This window comes from Scaptodrosophila lebanonensis, unplaced genomic scaffold (genome assembly GCF_003285725.1).
Source record: "Scaptodrosophila lebanonensis strain 11010-0011.00,11010-0021.00 unplaced genomic scaffold, SlebRS2 tig00000024-arrow-pilon, whole genome shotgun sequence".
NCBI classification, from domain to species: domain Eukaryota; kingdom Metazoa; phylum Arthropoda; class Insecta; order Diptera; family Drosophilidae; genus Scaptodrosophila; species Scaptodrosophila lebanonensis.
The window spans coordinates 21,946,577-21,965,662 of record NW_022060538.1 but is presented as its reverse complement, the minus strand read 5'-3'; the positions used below and the strand labels follow the sequence as shown (position 1 = coordinate 21,965,662).

The following is a 19,086-nucleotide window of genomic DNA, read 5'->3' as shown; positions in this document are numbered from 1 at the left end:
TAACAGTTATTTATGAATTCTTTCAAAATCGATAGGGGTATGTGTAGTTACCATAGCATTGGTACAACATGGTTTATTTTAGTTGGATTCTGGTTTAACGTTCTATTCATTATTTTCACAATTTGGTTTTATTTAGCAATAATTTGTTGATTCGCCGTGTTAAATCTAAAGGATATAATCATAATCGCAGTTCTATCAAATTAGTTGGCAAACAATTCCGGGAATGCTGCTTTAAAGGTCTGCTTCTTCTTGCTGCACTGAAATTGGTTTGCCGACTACCAGTTCTTAAGATGCCGCCGTTGCCTGGTGTGTGTGAGTTTGAAGATTATAGGTGTCCTTCTCGGTATTGGTTGCTTAGGGCGAGGGCTTGACCTTCAGGCGTTCATGGCACGCCTTCTCCAATGCCTCACGATGTTCGGGAGCCGCAATCTGGATCAGCGCATGCATACGCTGGCGCACATTCTTGCCGAACAACGAGGCAATTCCGTGCTCGGTGACGACGTAATGGACGTGGGCACGAGAGGTGACAACTCCGGCGCCTGGGAAATAAAGTTTTACGTAAATCTATTAGCTCTATTCATGGAAAGTGATCAGTCGGAGGACTTACCGGGCTTTAGGACAGGCACTATTTTGCTCTCGCCATTCTTGGTGGTCGAGGGCATGGCAATGATGGGCACTCCTTTGCCGTCAAGACCTTCGGCAGCGCCGCGAATGAAATCAACTTGGCCGCCGAAGCCAGAGAAGAAGCGCGTACCAATGGAGTCGGAGCACACCTGACCGGTTAGGTCAACCTCGATGCAGCTATTGATGGCTGTCATTTGGGGCTGTTGCTTCACAATGCTGGTATTGTTCACATAATCAATGGCGTACATCTCTGAAGGGATCAAAAATAAGGTTATTTTTTATGAAATTATTTGCTGATCCATTCAAGTTATATTCTTAAAGCTAACATTCGGATCTATTTAACACAAAAAAGCTACATTGGCCATCTGTTTTAGATGGGGTTAATCCTTTCGAATCTTTAAATTCTGTTTTCGAATTGTCTTGTCTTCTTCCCTTGTGGATGACTTCTATCTGTTGCGGTCCCTTATTCTTTAGAAGAAAAAACTAAAAAAGTGGATTGATCTAAAATTTCTTCAGCATATTGTTAAGATTTAAAATGTAACCATAGTCTTCATTTTTCAAATAAATTTTATTATTTCTGAAAAACCCTCAGTCAATCCTTTCAATTGTTTTGTCTTCTGCTTCACATAGATCTTCCCTTGTAGATGACTTCTATCTGCTACAAATATGATCGCTTATTCTTTAGAAGGTCTGGAGTATTGTGCACGTAATTGTTTTGATTGTATAATCGTCGCAAGTGTGTAGGTTTATATTTCGTATAATTGGGCCCTTTCCGATTCCAAGCTAACGGTAGTAGAAGGCGCCTGACATCTCTAAAATTTGTATATTCTTTTAGTAAGGCATACAAGTTAGTTATACAATATTACAAACAAAATATGGTCCACAGTTCTACCTTATAATAATGTGAAATGCGGGGGAATCGCCTATTCGTAAGATCTCAGAATCACAGAATTGCACTCATAAAAAAAATTATCTACCGCTGCCTGCAACTGCCTTCATTATTTACTGATCTAACTTAGCAGCGTTTTAAATTACGCTTAGTTGTCAACATTTGGATATCACTCTGCATACCCAGTGGACGGATTTGAATGCATATATGAAAAAAAGTATGCCTTTAGTTGCATTCTATAACTCACCGATAAAGGGATTGTTGTTGACAAAGTCATAGAGCGCCTGATCGCCAATCAGGAAGGAGCCAACAATGCGACCCTGATGCATCTTCTTCCGGCTGTTGGTGACGCAACCCTTCTTGACGAGTTCCACGACACCGTTGGCAAACATCTCGGAGTGAATGCCGAGATCCTTATGATTGTGCAGAGCAGCCAGTACAGCATCGGGGATGCTGCCAATGCCCATCTGAAGCGTAGCGCCATCCTTCACCAGATTCTCGGCAATATTCTTGCCAATCTTCTGCTCAACTTCGGACAGCTTTCCCGTGCCATGCTGGGGCAAATCGTCGTTGGTCTCAATAGCGAAGTCGAAGTGCGACTTGTGAATGATGGCATCGCCAAATGTGCGCGGCATTTTGGGATTGATTTGAGCTGCAAAACGGCGCAATTAGTTTGGATGATCGTGAAGCTCTCGCTATGTCTGTCATTCTGTCTCCGCTTACCGACAATCTTCTTGGAGTGCAGCAGAGCAGCACGGACGCAGTCAACACTGGTGCCCAGTGAGCAGAAACCATGATTGTCTGGTGGCGACACATGGATCAACGCCACATCGGGTTCAACTATCTTCTTGTAGAAGAGCTGGGGGATTTCGTGCAAGAAGATGTGCATATTGTCGCCACGACCGTCAGCCACCGCCTTGCGCACATTGCCGCCCATGAAGAATGAGTTCGTGCGGAAAATATCTGAATATTCTGGCTTGCAGTACTCAGCCGGACCCTCGGTGTGCATGTGGCAGACAGTGATGTCCTTCAGGTTATTGCATTTGCCGTGCAGGGTCATGGCATTGAGGAGGGCCACAGGTGTGGCGGCTGCGCCTCCAGCGAACACAGTGTCTCCTGCAAGGCAAACAAAATACGATCGTTAGTTGCTAGGTTCGTGATATATAGAAAAACTTTCAAAGTATCAATAAATGCACTTAAAAAAGCGCTTGAGACGCGTCTAAAGAATGAAATGGACCCGAAAGTTATGAACTGTCTCGGCCAACTTTGTTTAGCCTTGAGAAAGAGAGCCTCTAAATACAAACAGGACATTAAAAATGTAACTTTAAACAAAATAACAAGGCTAGGCAGGCTTTACCGTAATACGTTCAGAAAAGGTCTATCTTACCGGACTAACATGGAGTCTGCTATCTCTTTACTGAGCCCTTTACTTTATGTTCACCAATTTTAGTTCAGATACTATCTTTTGTAGAGTGCTATTGGTTGTTAGGCCACCCAGTTATAGAACCCTTCTTTAAAATAGAACATGATTCCTGAGCCATTTCACAGAATCAGCAGATCCCGATACTGAAACTCCCAATAATGGCAATGAGCACTTAGATATTCAAAAAGACCATTCCGGGGTACACCGTTTGTATACGTTTGATGAGATTCAAGATTCTGCAAGGAATCTACATACATATGTACGTAACGAACAGAAGGGGACGTGAAGGTATATATATTCTTGGTACCCAGGTTCTGCTAGGTCCGAGAAAGTACACATACCCCAAAACACAGATGCAATACCGGTAATGAAACTGTATTTAGTCTTTGCATTCGTGTTATATAAATATTTTGTTTTATTATTTTCATTTAATTAGTCCTTTTCGAAATTAATCAATTTAAAAGTATTTTTAAAATTTTTTTTGTGCCAGAGTATTCCCGAGTTGGGGCTTCTCGGCTCTAGCATTCCATTTTTGCCTTCCCTTCAATGTTCGGCCCCACTGTGACCATCAACTGTATATATTTATGCACATATTATGTACATATGTGTGTATGTAAGTTAAAATTGGCGGCGTCGTTGAACGCAGCATTTAAAGTTGATTTGAAGGCATTACATGCGCATCTATCTACTTATGTATTTATAATATGTATGTATATTTCTATTTTTAAGTTAGTTTACGGCGCATGCAATTGGCATCAACAAAAATTCGCTTTCTGTTGGATGCAATAACAAGTATAAAGCAAATATTGTATATAGGCGGTAAGGTTTTGTAAGTAAACCTAGCCCGTCTTCATAAGATGAAATATATTAAACATACAGGCATATATACTTTTGTTTCACTTAAACTTGATCATCAGATGACGCAAGTTCAGGGTCATTGAATAAACTTATTACTTAATCAACACACTAGGGCCCTATCTACAAATAAACATACAAACATTTTATGCCGCATGACTTTCTACGCACGCCCACCTCGAAAGCTTATCTAAATACATATGTATGTATGCCTTCCTATGTACTTGTACATACATACATATGTACGAGTATGTATGTATTGCGCTGCTCAAGAAACGTGCCAATCGAAATGCGTAGTTCTTGTTTAGATTCTTTTGGCAGGCCTTAGACTCGCTATCGTCACGGCATTTGGCTAAAATTAGTGCGGCAGCATTGAGACGACTAAGGGGGTGGGCTAACAAACATACGAATGTCTACATACATATGTACATACATAATACATATGTATGTATTTTGGTGTTGTTATGGAACCCGTTGAAGTGCAACATGATGTTTTGTTAATGAATTTTTGGGCACACAATCGCAATCAGGAGGCCTATAATCATGTTACATACATATTCACATCCACATTATGGTGTGTGTGTGTGTGTGTGCTTATGCTGGGCAGCTCTCTCTCTCTCTCTCATAGTGTTTCCCCAAACTGGTTTGATGATAATAGAGCTTTTGCGCCAAGTTCTGAGCGTGAGAGGGTCTCTTGCATAAATTTCTGTCAATTGAAATTAATTAAATCAAGTCGGCACCTAAGCACATATGTACATGTATGTATGCACATAAACTTATTATGTATTTACTTATGTATGTATGTACATACATATGTGAACCCAATGCAAGGTTATCAATCGATCTTGCATGGCCTGGCAGTTGCCGCTTGTTTGCCAACAAAACCTTCATATTTCATACAAATATACGCATACGTTGTCTCTTCTTAGCAGTTCTCACTAAGTCGGCGCACACACACATACATATAAAGCTAAGGGTTGCATAACCAGTGCCTAATACTTTTTCCAACTATGCATGTATGTATATGGACACATACATATATACATACGTGTAGGCAAATTTCTTATCAGCGCAGCTGCTTCTACGGCTGCGCCCCCTCTCTGCCGCGCATTGGCGATCTGTTTTCCATTGTCAGACCTGTTTATGAAACCAGGCCTCGGCGCTCGTCAATGCTGAGATCGTAGCAGCGTTGCCGGCGGTACAAAGTACAGCTTTTCCCTCATATTCGTTCTTTTTGTCAGACTGTGTTGTTTTAATGAAACGATTTTAATGCCCAGCCCAGCTGTGTGAATATTAATAAGTGTATGCATGCTTTCTGCCCTCTATTGCTGCCATAAAACTGCATACGTGGTTGCAAGTTAAACGAAAACCCAATAATAATTTGCGAGAATTGTACAAAATTGTATTCAATTATCTGCAGACTATAGAGCACCCTGTAATTGGCCACTTGATAAATAGTTTGCCTGAGTCTTGTATGCAAATAAAAATATACACATGCATGTATTTGTGCGTTTACAATATCCATGAGTTGCGCGACGCGCCCCCTTCCCAACCCTCACCCAAGCCATTATAATCAAAGTCAACGCGCGATTGCTTTCCACTATTTTTCTGAGCAGGCAATCGGTGCCTTCTGCCTGCCCCCATTACATAACACACATTTTTGCACTTCCACCCAGTCCACCAGCATAATAAAAAACCGCAACATCCCACCCTGCTCCCAGAAAAAAAGGCACGCCAATCTGGCAAGGAAGCAACTTACCAGATTTGATACAAGAGACCGCCTCCTCGACCGGCACTATCGGGGGCTCGCGGTCAATCGGATGCGACAATTCACGCACATAGGTGAAATAGTTGTTGTGGGTGGCAGCCGCATTCGCTGAGGCCACCTTCAGGAATTTGTTGGCTTGGCCCACGCGACGCGCCAGTTGTTTACTCATGTTTGCAGTTTACACGTACACACGCACACACAGACGGCAATATAGGCACTTTACGTTTAAGATTTGTCAGTTCTTTATTGCTTTCTTGAAGCTACTATTAACCGCCTGTTTGTGTGTGGATGTTGCTGTCAGAATTCCGGCCGTTCGCTCCAGCAATGCACTTGCGACTACCTAGTGGGGCTGGTTGTTGGTCGCCACCGCGATGAAAAGCTTTGCTCAAAAAGCCAACCTCAAGCTTTTTGGCGCAGCGCGGTTCTGTAATTGGCCGTCTGGCACGGGGTTTTGTCACGAATTTTGATGCTTACAATATATTGATGTTTAGTTTACATGTTAACTTTAGAAATTTCAAATTGTTTACCCCGTTTTTATTTTTATTATTTGTTTGTTCTTTCTAACGCTTTCACGCGTTTCGTGAGTTCACGATACAGCGATAACGATTACTCTCCGTCCGATAGCCGTGGAGGCTGGCAATACTGGCACCCGTGATGTGGCAGCCCTGAACAATTTAAATGTCCCATTCAAAATTTCAGCAAAAGTTGTGGCTGTTAAATTGGCGGTTATTACGTTAGGTTCTGTTTTATTAATTTAAAATCCTAAATACAAATTTTGGACTAACAATTAAAAAGTAACAATTATAGTAATTAAATTTAATATCAAAAGAACCTATCGAATTCATATTTTTACATACAGCAAAGCTTGACTATTTACATGCTTAAATGGTAGAAATGGTATTAATATGGTTTCATTATGTATGGGAATTCATTGGTACATTTAACTTGTTGACATTTTCTAGTTATATCGTATTGGGGTTATGTGGTATTACTTTATTTCCGTACGTAAATTACTACTTGACTAGTTGATGCGTTTGTTTAAACTCAGCTTCAATGACATACACTACTTACTGGTTTCGGCACAATCTGGGACATATCTATTTCAATTATATGTTTTTTATAGTTATTAATATAGCACATCTTAACGGCTTCGTTTAGTTCGGAGAATTGTAGGATATTGTAAGCGCTAGTAACGATTTCGATAGTCTGAATTGGACTTACGGTGCCTTCATCTTGGACGGAACCAAAACAATATCAAATGATTAGTTTCGAACTGAGAGAACGGCACAGTGTGAATTTTGAAAGAGATTTTTGACTTATTATCATTGCTTCTACAAATGTGACTAGAGATTTCAGTTGCAAAACGATTTGTGCTGCAACTGGAGAGAGTAACCTTTTGTATATACGAGTATGTATTTCTTTGTTTATATTACGAGTGGTAGTTTAGTGTCTTTATGCACAACTTTGCGTGGATTTCGTGTATCAGTTAGTATCTGCTCGCTTATGTAAAGAACTTTTTGGATTCTCCATTCATAAATACTAGGGTTCAACTAACACTAGTTTCGCTAACTTAATATTATAAGCTATATTTTAAACTAAGCTGATTTAGCTGCTGTTATAATAACTTTTTGGTACAATCGCCTTTATCGTCTTGGCAGCGTCATGTTTAAACACAACTCATGATCCCGTCGATCGCCCCAGCCGCCATTGCCTTTGCGCAGTTTCGATTTCTTCACCAAACTGGGCACAGTAAGGGTAAGCGAGCGCGGAAAGAGCTGATGCGATTTGCGCGCTATACGGAGCACCTGCTGCACTTTTGAGATAACCTGGTTTGATTCACAGTTCTTGTTTTTGTGATGAACTCCACTGCAAAGTGAGAAGAAAGGAAGAATATTTAAAATAACTTGAACTTGAAAAGTCTTTTCGACAATTGCTGCTTCTTCGCGCCCTTAACACTCTTTTAAGAAGTTAAAAATTGAATTTATGTAAGTTGTAAGCTGCCCAGATACTTACCACTCGCCAATGTGAAACACCCGAGGTCCCTTTACTATCATGGCGTGAAGTTTGTGTTGCAGACACTGCTGGGACACGTGCTGCAGCGACCAGTCCCAATTATAGTCGTCATAGCCGCAGAAGTGTCGCGCACATCTGCGAATGCCCAGCCAGGTGGTGCGGTTGAATGCAAAACCCATGTTATGCTTGCTGCTGACCCATGCCATGACTTCAACCTGGGGATGGGAGAGAGGACACGGTTACCTGGGCTGTTCATCTCCTCAATCTTATAAGTAGGGGGTAAAGGTAACAAATTGTAATTGCAATCGAAATTCATATTAGAGGAACAAAGACGGAGCGAAAAATGGGGTCATGCAAATTTTTGTTGTTTGAAATAAAAAAAAAGAGGCAAAATGATTGGCATAAAATTGAATTTGGTTGGATTGCAGCGATTTAGGCTAATGACGATGACCCGGCCCATGATCCGTTGGCAGGCACAAGCCAAGCTCTGACGTCAAATGTAGCGTCACGGCAGTGATTTACATAATTAACGATGAGTGGCGACCCCACCTCCGCCCTCCGAGAGATGGGGCAGTGTTCTATGTAATGGTGGTTGGTGCCTGGTTGCGAGCGCACTTAAACGTCGACATTATATTAATTGCTTAGGCATAATTTGATGATTAGTACTTAATATTGGGTAACGGTAGCCGGCAAATACCTTGCGATAGTCATTGTAGATGCCTTGTCTATCGATTTTAACGGCGCGTACACGAGCGCGCAGCTGTGGATCAGTCGCATGCGAGGAGTTGCCACAACCATAAACACAAAACAAACACACAAAATACACATACATATACATATGTAGGTAGATACGTACATACATAGATAAAGAGAGAGAGAGAGTTATTAAACAAATAAGTACATTGAACAAAACGCAAATCACAGAACCAAATGAAAATGACACTCAAAACACACTGAACAAACGACACGACATGCAAGTTGCCAAAGCAGTGGGCGTTGAATTGTGGATGGTGGGCGTGGCACGTGCAGGTGGCTTGTGATGATAAACTGAGTGGCGCCTACAACAAAAAAGAAAACTGTGCAGTTGCTACGGCAGTTAGTCGTGAGTGCTGTTAACTAAAAGGACTTGTTGTTGCTTTTGCTATTGTTGTTGTCTGGATTGGCAGTGCTACCTTCTGATAGACGGAATACAATGATGGCAGGACATGATAGCTCCATGTTTGTGCACCATTTTTGTTATTACTGTTATTGCTATTCTCATTGTTGTTGGTGTTGGATGTGGAGGAATAGGACGTGGCGGTGTTCTTTTTTTGGTTGTTGTGGTTGCTGCTGTTGCCATCAGTATCAACAGTGTCGCCCACATAGGCTTTCGCATTTTTAAATGATGTCGTTGATGATGATTGCGCTGATTGCGATGATGAAGAAGACGCAGCTAATTGCAGTGAGTTTCTATTATTGTTCCTATTATATCCTAATAGACTGTTTGTTGAGATCAGCGAAGAAGCATAGGATTTCTTGTTAGTCTGTAGATAATGTAAGCGCGCGACGGCGTTCATAGAAGTAAAGAAGAACGCAAATCGAATGATTTTTTATACACAGAATCGTGTGTACATATTGTGTTGTTGTTGTAGGAAATACATAAAAGAAGTGGGAAGAAAAAATTAGAACAAACATGTAAAGATATTGTATGACTTAAATGTATGTATGTATGTGTGTTGGTATCGTTGTATTAATGTAATTAGCACTACACACATTTTGCGTTAACATTGACTCTACAGGCGCCGATGCTAACAGGAACAGTGTGCGTAAACGAAGTTTCATGACATTTAACATACCCTTTAGCTTTACAGTTATTGTTTGCTGGTTAACCACTAATTAAAATGTTCTTTTTCACTTTTATCTACTGATAACCGTATAAATGTTTAACTATTGTACCAACTCATAAGGCTAGCTTAAATAAGCATAAATCATGATAAATATGTATTGTTTCGATTTATATTTGGTCGTAACGTAATTATTTTTGAAACAAGCTGTCCTATTTGAGTGTCAAAAAGTAGTAGTACTTATCAGAATTCACTTTAAGACCACAATAGACTATTAAATAATGCGAAGAGAGTAACGTTGTTCATTTCGAGTTGATGGTTGAAATATGTATGTACATACATACATATGTATATTACAACCGGATGCAGTCATTAAAAGACCGTCCTTTTAGAAAGGTTGGCAGAAATGTATGGCCTTAACCAATTTATATATTATATACATATATTATATATTTATAAATTACTCATTCCTGCAAAATTGAATCTAAGGAAATATTAACACTATGATGCTAGCCAGAAAATAATACTACATGTTTTTGTTCCTTGAAAAATACTTTCAAAAAAATGGAATTGCATATTGATTAGATGGATGTCAAATTAGTGGAGTCGTTGCTTTGTTTTCTAAATATTTTCTGCCACTTTTCTTTCTATTAAGTGACACGTTTCGAATATTAGAGATAGTGCCATTGGAGTGCTATTTTGTGTTTATGTTGATGTTAATATGTTTGTATGGAATGCGTGTACTTATGTATGTCGAATATATGTATGTAGTTACAATTACACTGGCAAAAGCGTTTTTAGTTTTGTTTAAATAAACAAAAGTTAAGTTACTGCATCTTGTGTGAGTTATTCAAGCAATTCATATTCTTTAGATTTTTTCTGACACATCCATGGCACTTCTAAGGCGAATCGATAGCCAATTATTTACACAAGTATCTAAGTGGCTAACTACCCCTGCTAGTCTGTGTCTTGTAGCTCACCTTGCTATGGTAGGTGTAGTAGTTGAAGGTCTTTAGATAGGTGCCCAGTGAGAGAACATTGCACTGAGGGCACAAGTCTTTGGTGCGTTTCTGCATCATGTCTAGTAAATAGAGAAAGTCTTCGGCTACGTAGTGATCTTCCTCTAGGAACAAAACCAGACCTGAAAAGAGTGCAGTTTAGAATCTTCTGGCTCTTCTGGACAACTCTTCTGCATGGCTCACCTGTGTGGAAACGAGTAACTTCAAGTTCGTTGAACACGCGATTCGCCTTCCACCACCAGTGATGCTTGGTCTGCGTGAACTTGGCCTCCCGATAGTGGCCGTAGAGATCCGGATATAACGCATTATTGCAGTTACGTATTAGGGCTCTACAAATGAGACTCGTTTAACTCAGAAGCAGGCTACGATCTAAGCTCTACTCACTGCTCCTTCTTTATGTTCCGAGGGCAATCGTTGGGATCGACGCCTGGGAACTCATTCGGATGCGTTTGTATGGAATACGGATAGAAAATCTGCAGCACCTTGCAAAAGTCAATCTGCTGCACCAGATCATTAATGTCATCGTCATAGTAGTCGTGCGAGAAGATCAGCAGTGTCTTCGATATGTCCCGCGCCTGCGCCAAACTCACGATCAGATGGCGCAGATAGGTGATGCGTGTGTGCACCTGCGAGTAAGAGGAGTTTCTAGCAATGCCACTGCGAGAGCCAGAAACAAGCGTCCACTCACCTGTATGACAATTATCACAGAATCGTTTTGCAGCGGCCCGAAGGTGTCCTCGTTCAGCACCATCTGCATGTCGTTGTATCTGATGATGTGACGCTTGATCTCCGTCATGTTGGGCGGATGATATACATCGAAGTTGATGGTGGTGGCCGCAGCGGCTGATGCGGAGCCACCCAGAGCCGCACCGCTGGCATTCAGCAAGAGCGCTGTCAACGATTCTTTGAAGATCTGAGCATTCAAAGCGCATATTCGAGGGCTCTACTTACCACCGGCCGCTGTGGAGTGGTTCCGTGTGTGTGGCGTTAGATATTTGTGCAGCGGTGCCGGCACCATCGACATTATGGCGTCCACCGAATCATTGGTTACCTCGTTAAGCACCGCTTCACGGTTGTCCACTGAACCATAAAACGAAGGAAACAGTAAATCTGTACTATATCGTATGTCCATTAACCTCTACTCAAGATGCTTACAGTAGTTAAAGTTGTGGTACTGCAACAGTCCGAAGATACATAGCGCCAATATGAAAATGCTACGCAGGTAGAAACTGTTGCGTTTGCGACCCATGGCGCCGGTATTGGGCAGCGGTATTAGTATGCGACCTGCAACAACATATATTCTACTTGTACTTCTATTCGGGGGCACACCTAGGGCTGGACACCATTCGTTTACCTCTCATTTTCGACATTCTCTGTCTGAATTTTTAGCTACGGTTTACTTCGCCAGCGCTTTCATCTGGAAAAATCAAAACCAAATGTTTTTCTTTGTTAGTCGCCTGAACACAGTCCAATTCCCAAACCTATTCTAATTACCGACTGTCACATTTTTTTTTTATTAAAATTTATGGTATGGGCAGAGATAGAGTTTTAATGGCAAGTCTGAACTGATTGTTTTGAACAAAACTGAAAGACCTAAAAACAATATCGTCAATTTTTACTTCAATGCTGAACTTATTACTTAGTCGCTTTAGAATGGAAGGGTTGAAAGTGAAAAGGTTGGTATGGTTCCTACAAAACATGATATAGCATTGTTAAAGCTAAGAGAATTTCCTCTATCTAGCTGCCTGCTCCAATCACTAGGTTCTCTGCTACGCACAGATTACAAATCTACCATGGGAATGATATGTATGTATTTCTTCACATAATCTTCGCTTATAAACCATTGATAAGAACCCAAAAAAATCGTTCGAAATCAGGCTTAACATTGAAGGTTTTCTCCCATTTACTATCATCTTGGGTAAATATGTTTGGACAATCTTTCCCTTAGCTTTCTCAACGACTGTTGGGAAACATTCCTTGGCACAGTTTACATCTTTCATTACAACTCCATAACTCCAAAGTGTATTCTTCAAAATGTTGTTTCTAAATCCACGAAGCTGTTTTAGAGATTTCCGTGATAAGCGCTGAGTTCAATATGGTTTCTTTAATTGTCGAGCTGTTGTGAGTGCTAATGACGAATAGTTTATGGTGCTCGTTTAACAATTGTGCTGCAAAACAGACCTACTATGATTATTTTCTAATTATTACTTATAATTACCTAAAAGCAAGACTGATTACAACTTCTAAGTATTCTTAGTATTTTATTTACTCAATATTTTAAACTTTACTTTGATCTTTTGAGAGAAGATTGGACAGTTTAGCAGGACGAGATAACATGTGTTCCTCTATTTGTTTCTGTGGGAAGTTGTTAAAATCTATCACTTTAGAATCTGAGCATAAGTTTAATAATAGGTTTCTTGAATAATACATTAAGAGTGCAATATTTTCTAGCTTCTGTATAAATACAGAGCTATTGTCCAGCCCGAGTAAGGTTGAGCTCAAGCTTAGTATTCGATGCGTATTACAAAAAATTATAAAGTTAAATTTAGACTTACGCGAACGAAGCTTCGGAGGTGTAAACAGAAGAGAGAATACAAACAAATCATGTGCCATTTTCAGGCTGAGATCATTCGGCGCACGATTGGAATTGGAATTTGAATGCTAATCAGAACAATGCGATAAAAAGCAACTACACGCAATGAATGGCCGGAGACACAGCGCGGGCCCGAGCCGGAGAGCCAAAGCCATAGCCGGAATCGAGACTGCGAGAAGTGCGCGAAAAGTGACGAGAATGCGATGAAATGCACACACAATGCCAGATGTGGCGGACAGTAGAACGCGTATACGACGTGTAGGCACTCGAATTTGCCTTTCTGATTAGCATTAAGCCTCGCCACAGGCAGCGGTAAGGCACAACAATTGCAAAACGCGGATGGAGAGGTTGGGGTTGTATTGGGTTGGGCGAGGAATTGCGTGGGTCGTCGTCAGCTGTGGCTCTGTACTTGTAATGTGGACGTACGTGGGCGGTCGCGGTCGCCCTCGCAGTCGCAGTCGCAGCCGCAGTCCACCTCGAAGCAATTGGGCGTAAAAATAGATTTGGCGAGTGCGTCTCTATAGTTATGAAATAATAAAGTAGCTAGGAGGGCAGACATCATCTAATAATTTTGCATTACTATTGCCCTGTTCCGAGCACTGTTATTCACTATATTTGCATACCCAAGAAATGGGAATGGAAAATACTAAAAGCCTAATTCAATCTAAGGTTGTGTGAATTGGTCTACATGGGTGCTTCGCCGTAGCCGCCAATTAATACACTCGGCAAAAAAAAATCCTACATTTCAGGCCAAGTCTTTTAAGTAAACAAGGTGTGTTCCCAAGTAAACAGGACTTAAAAAAAAAAAACAGAACATGTTTTTTTCGGGAAAATCAATTTATTTTACTCAAAATAGTCTCCTTCTGCTTCAATACAGCTTTTTGTACGATCCAAAAGCATGTCGTTGGCCGGTATGGCCGCCAGTATGCCGGTGCAAGCCTTTTGAATGGCCTCTAGGTCTGCATAACGCTTTTCTTTCATGGGCAAATGCATTTTTCCGAAAAGGTAGAAGTCGCACAGTGCCATATCAGGTGAATACGGCGAGTGGTTAATGGTTAAAATGTGATTTTTGGTCAAATAATCGGTCACAAGTGTCGTTCGATGAGAGCAATTTTTAGTCGTCAGTCAATTTGTGCGGAACAAACCGTGCACACACCTTTCGTAAGCCCAAATGTTCGGTCAGAATGCGATAAATCGATGTTTTGGAGATGTTCAATTCCATTTCCATCAATTTCAATGATGATTTCGGCTGATTTTTGAGGAATTCACGCACAGTTTCGATGGAATTTTCGGTGATCACGAATTTTGATTGGCCCACATGTTGATCGTAATTTATGTCCTCACGACCACTTTGAAAACTTTGAAACCACTCGTGCACTCTGCTACGGGATAGGCAATCATCGCCATAAACTTGTTCCATCAATTGAAGCGTTTCGGTAAAAGTTTTACCAATTTTAAAACAAAATTGAATGTTGGCTCTTTGTTCGAAGCTCATTTTCGCACCGATAACACAAACATACTGACACTTAAAACGCAATAAATTCACTTCCAATCTATGAAACGTCATGAAATCCTCACTGGACAATCGATAAAGATAGCAGATTCTAACGCACATATAGATAGCGCCACCAGGGGGCGCTAGATTCAAAAAGTCCTGTTTGCTTTGGAACACACCTTGTATGAATAGGTACTTTAGTACGTTTTGTCTGTATCGAAAATAGGAGACTGACGTAGGTTTCATTCGGCGGTCTCAAAGGTTTCTTCATTTATCAAATTAGCTCAAGAAAATTTCTTATTTTGCACAAAACCGTTTCGATTGAAGGGCTACTTATTTTTCTTAGAAATACGCTTTCCACACTTTTTCCATCAACATGTATATTTTCAATGATAAGTACTACTTCCACTTCCCACCGCACTTGGAAATTCTTTTAAATTGTTGCCCCTATTTGCCAATCATTCTAGATTCAAGAACACTCAAGTACGATAATTACTTAAAAAGCTTCAGTACAAAGTGGCTTGAACTCAAACCTAATATGTCTAGGAATTATTGTTCTACACACTCTGTAGGTACAGCATAGCCTCGATAGTCCGGACAACTTGTGTTCAGCTAATTTCCAATAATTAATATGTCGGATAACATGCAACTTATTTTTATTGATTACAAATGTTCTTTTCATAGCAAAAGCTTGATAAGGGAATTTAGAAATCTTCATTTTCCGAATGCCAACTTTTGGGATAATTCAGTTTTAAAACGTCATCAGTGGAATGAAACTATCGTGGTTGCACTGTACTTGTTACTTGGAATGCTGTTAGTCGCAGACAGTTCTGGCCAGTTTTGTTGATAATCAGCGAGATACGATATAAAGCAGATCTGTAGACCTTAAGCCTAGGCCCCATTTGAGTGGGATTGTAAAATTTCGACTGCAACGTAAGGTGCTGCTGAATAAGCGAACTATCTTTTAAGGAAGATAAATAATGTTATCTATATAAATAATACTTTTTCATTCTCAAACATTCAGATACGATATTTAGATAAAATCTATTTAATCTATTATTATTTATTTTAGAAGCATGATAGAAGATAAAAAGCTGTTTGTTTCAAGCGGAATGAAATATTAGAGATGTTTTCTGCGTCTGTTGAATTCTAAAACTAAAACGTAATTTTGAAAAGTCAAAGTTCAGAGTGTCAACTGAAAGTGTAACTGTTAAGTAAATAATAACTGCTTCTAGTATTCGCTAGTTGTATATAAAATATAAGTGGAGTAAAGTGAGAAATTAAGCGCCTATTTATGCTCAGGGATTTCACCATGCATTGTCACAATATCAGTTCCAGTATTCAATATGGCAACTATATCGATTGCCAAGTAATGAAGAAAAAACAACTCAAATCCAACTTCGACGAACGTGCAGTTAAATGCTCGCAGCTAAAGTTCAGCAGCAGTTCTAAAATTAGAGCTAATAAGTGACCAATTAAGGCAATTTAATTAGCTTGAGTGCAGGTTTAGAATTCCAAATGACTTAAAGGAAATGGCCCTATAGTAAGTTTAATAAGTTATTGAAAAAAGGTCCCACTCTTTATTAAAAAGTCTCAGAAATGTAATAAGTCTTACAAGATTTCGTTAATGGGACTTAAGAAACTTAAATATAATACAATAAAATAAATAAATATCAATAGTGGGCTCTCTTCACGCTCTGCTCACTCCACACATTGGTGATAATTACAATGGAACTATAGTATTTATCTTTAGAGTATAACCATGAAATCAGTCCCAATTCGTTTATCTACTCACCATTACCTGCACTACAAAAGGACAAAGGACAAGCAAAGTTTTGTGAAAATGGCGGCACGCCACTCAAACCATTTTATTAATGAAATCAACCGATTTCTATAAATACCTTCCACTAGTACTTAGTATGTTTCTATGTAAGCATGACGGTGGAAATGTGGAAATGAATAAAAGATAAGTCAATGCCGACATAGTTTTTAAAGGGGGGCGGTGCCCGTGCGGCCCGCCCCTCAATAAATACAAAGAAGTTATAGACATTTAATAATATCCACAAACTCGTGCGAGTGATAGTCGAAAATTGAATTGAAAGAAAGGAACAATTACGAGATACTCCTGAGTAGGTGTAGTCTGATTTTTTTTATATATATGTATATATATTTATTTTTTTTTTTACTTCTAGTTTAACGTTGGAAGCTTTGTCAATAAGTTTCAGTAAGAAAATTAAATAAAATTTAGCAGTGAGAAGTACTTAAAGCACTACCAAAATCACATTGTAAGACCCTAGCAGAGTACAAATTGTTGTATACCAGAAATTTATCAACAAACAACAAATAAAAAGTCCATATATAGCTATCCAGTAACACTATAGTGATTCATAATGTCATAGCGCCTACCAGCATTAAATGAAATATATGCAAAGAAAAGATGAAAACAGCAAGAACGAGCTTTAAAAAATACAATCTTATACAAGTATATAGACGTATAACAGAAGTGACCAGTATTGGTGATAGTTCTAGATCGCAAAACTATTGTCCATAATGGTCACATCAGCGATTACGGCGGTAAATGTGAAAACGAAAGTTTCTGATGTGCCTTGGTGGACTCAGACTCTTATTTGTGCTTAACATATCTATATAGCCCTATATAGTAGTACTTAGTCATGTTGAAAATCGGTGAAAATCACTGGTGGTGTTTGTGGTTTTTTGTTGCCATATGCCACAATAAAATTCTCATCCTTTGCGTGCCAAGTATTTAGAGTACAATTTGTTGTGGCTAATAATTTGTTAAGTTGATTAGGTCGATTACTAAAATGTGGCTACTTGAGGTTTGAGGTCGTCTATATGTTGAATCATTCTATAAAACCCCCAGCTATCACATTGTGTTGAGATATAATGCTGTTATGCTATGTAGGGGTCCCAACCGCCTACATTCGACAAATAATATTCCGCCAGGAATAAGACATCCATGTGCAAAATTTCAGCTTTATGTTAAAACAGATAGACCAACAGACAGACATCGATGTGTGGGCTCATTAATGTTTCTGGGCGTTGCAAAAATCACAGCAAATGCAATATACCCTCTGCTTACATATTGAGAGAGCATTTGAAACGGGCTTTTTGGCTTCACACTTGTAGTTAAGAAACATATTGAACCACAAAAACAGCTAAATTCACACCCGGAGCCTTGCATTGTTAAGCCAAACACATACTATTTATTTATACTTATGTAAATAAATATGTTTGTATGCATGTACATATGTATAAGCGAGTGTGTGTGTGTGTGTGTGTGCGACTCTCTGTTTTGACAATTTGCGACTTTTGTGCGCTAATTTATTAACCACTCTTAGCGCTTGGCGCTTGATTTGCTTCTTAACCCATTACTGTCATTTTTAGGTGTTGAAGGCCAAGCTAGTTTTCTTAACTTTCTTGTCTATAATTACACATTTTTGGCTTGCTACCTATGCTGCCTTTCTTAACCCACTACTATTACTTTTATTTTATGGTTTTGCTGTGCTGCCCATTAGTGCTATTTTGGTTTTCTTTCTTCATACATTTTCTTTACTGCGGAAAGTCCTGTTCCTATTTTTCCTAACCCTATGCTTTTGTTTCTCAATTTACTGCGGCAAGCTGCTTAACCCCTTACTAATATTTTACTTCTTGGCTTGCGGCGGCGAATCCTGTACTGCCCCTCTTAACCCTTTACCGTCACCTATCTTTTTTGACCTCACCTTTGAAAAATATTAGCAAGTGCTGCAATTTTCGTTGCTGCGTCTGCGTAGGCGTCTGCGTCGGCTTCGACGTCCACTGCAGCTGCATGCCGTCGACTTCGCCACTGCTATTATTGTTGCTGTTGTTGTCGTTGCTTCCCTCCTGTTGCGAATCGATTTTTCAGGCGCCCCAGGTCAGATTGCAGTTCTGAGAGTGCGAGTGCGAGCACGAGAACTGGGATTGCGTTCCAATTGCTTCCGCGGGGACAATTTGCAGCATTGTGCAAAAATTAACTCGCATTCTAAATTGATTTAGTTAATTTGTTGGTTCGTTTGTTTGTTTGTATGTCCATATGTATGCATGTATGTACATATGTATGTACTGCATATGTGGTCGCTATTGTTATTGGCAGTGCTGCTTCTGCTGCTGCTGCTGCTTCTGCTCGCGTTTTTGTTGCGACATCTTTATGCATTTGCGATACACATACATAGTGGCAGCTGCTGCGGCGGCTGCTGTGGCCACCAACACACACAACGGGCACACGGGCATCGCTCACACACGCTCCGGCTAAAAGATACAGATACTTTTGTTGCTACATTTCACCAAATTCAGGTTCGCGCGGTTCCGTTTGATTTCGATTTTCGCTTAATTATGTGTTTTATGTAAATGCCCGGGTATTTCGCTTTCATTGACCACCACAACAGCAACAAAACAAACACACAGCACACACTGACGCACGCACACTTTAAACTTTTATTGGTTGTCCGCTGCCTGCAGCTGCCTCCATTACTGTTGTTGCGCACGCAAAAGTATCTCACGGTACGCGCCTTGCTACTGAGCAGCAATCACCACCGAAAATCGGAG

General features: G+C 40.0%; 2 protein-coding genes across 2 annotated transcripts; both read right to left on the bottom strand.

Annotated features, from left to right (window-relative positions):
- Positions 1 to 42: 42 nt before the first annotated feature.
- LOC115621266 (4-hydroxybutyrate coenzyme A transferase) lies at positions 43 to 5,981 on the bottom strand. The gene is made up of 5 exons (XM_030514865.1): positions 5,551 to 5,981; positions 2,237 to 2,629; positions 1,761 to 2,165; positions 608 to 874; positions 43 to 539 (listed from the first exon to the last, which is right to left on the bottom strand). The coding sequence occupies exons 1-5, from the start codon at positions 5,726 to 5,728 to the stop codon at positions 355 to 357; spliced, it is 1,428 nt and encodes a 475-aa protein (XP_030370725.1). The 5' UTR covers positions 5,729 to 5,981; the 3' UTR covers positions 43 to 354.
- A 652-nt stretch (positions 5,982 to 6,633) lies between these two features.
- On the bottom strand, positions 6,634 to 19,036 carry LOC115620559 (alpha-1,6-mannosyl-glycoprotein 2-beta-N-acetylglucosaminyltransferase). Its single transcript, XM_030513847.1, has 11 exons — positions 18,243 to 19,036; positions 11,769 to 11,831; positions 11,570 to 11,698; positions 11,366 to 11,494; positions 11,103 to 11,305; positions 10,799 to 11,040; positions 10,598 to 10,743; positions 10,376 to 10,536; positions 8,745 to 9,095; positions 7,573 to 7,787; positions 6,634 to 7,425 (listed from the first exon to the last, which is right to left on the bottom strand). Exons 2-11 carry the CDS (start codon positions 11,782 to 11,784, stop codon positions 7,203 to 7,205), a joined length of 1,815 nt encoding a protein of 604 aa, XP_030369707.1. The 5' UTR covers positions 11,785 to 11,831; positions 18,243 to 19,036; the 3' UTR covers positions 6,634 to 7,202.
- Between the last annotated feature and the right edge of the window lie 50 nt (positions 19,037 to 19,086).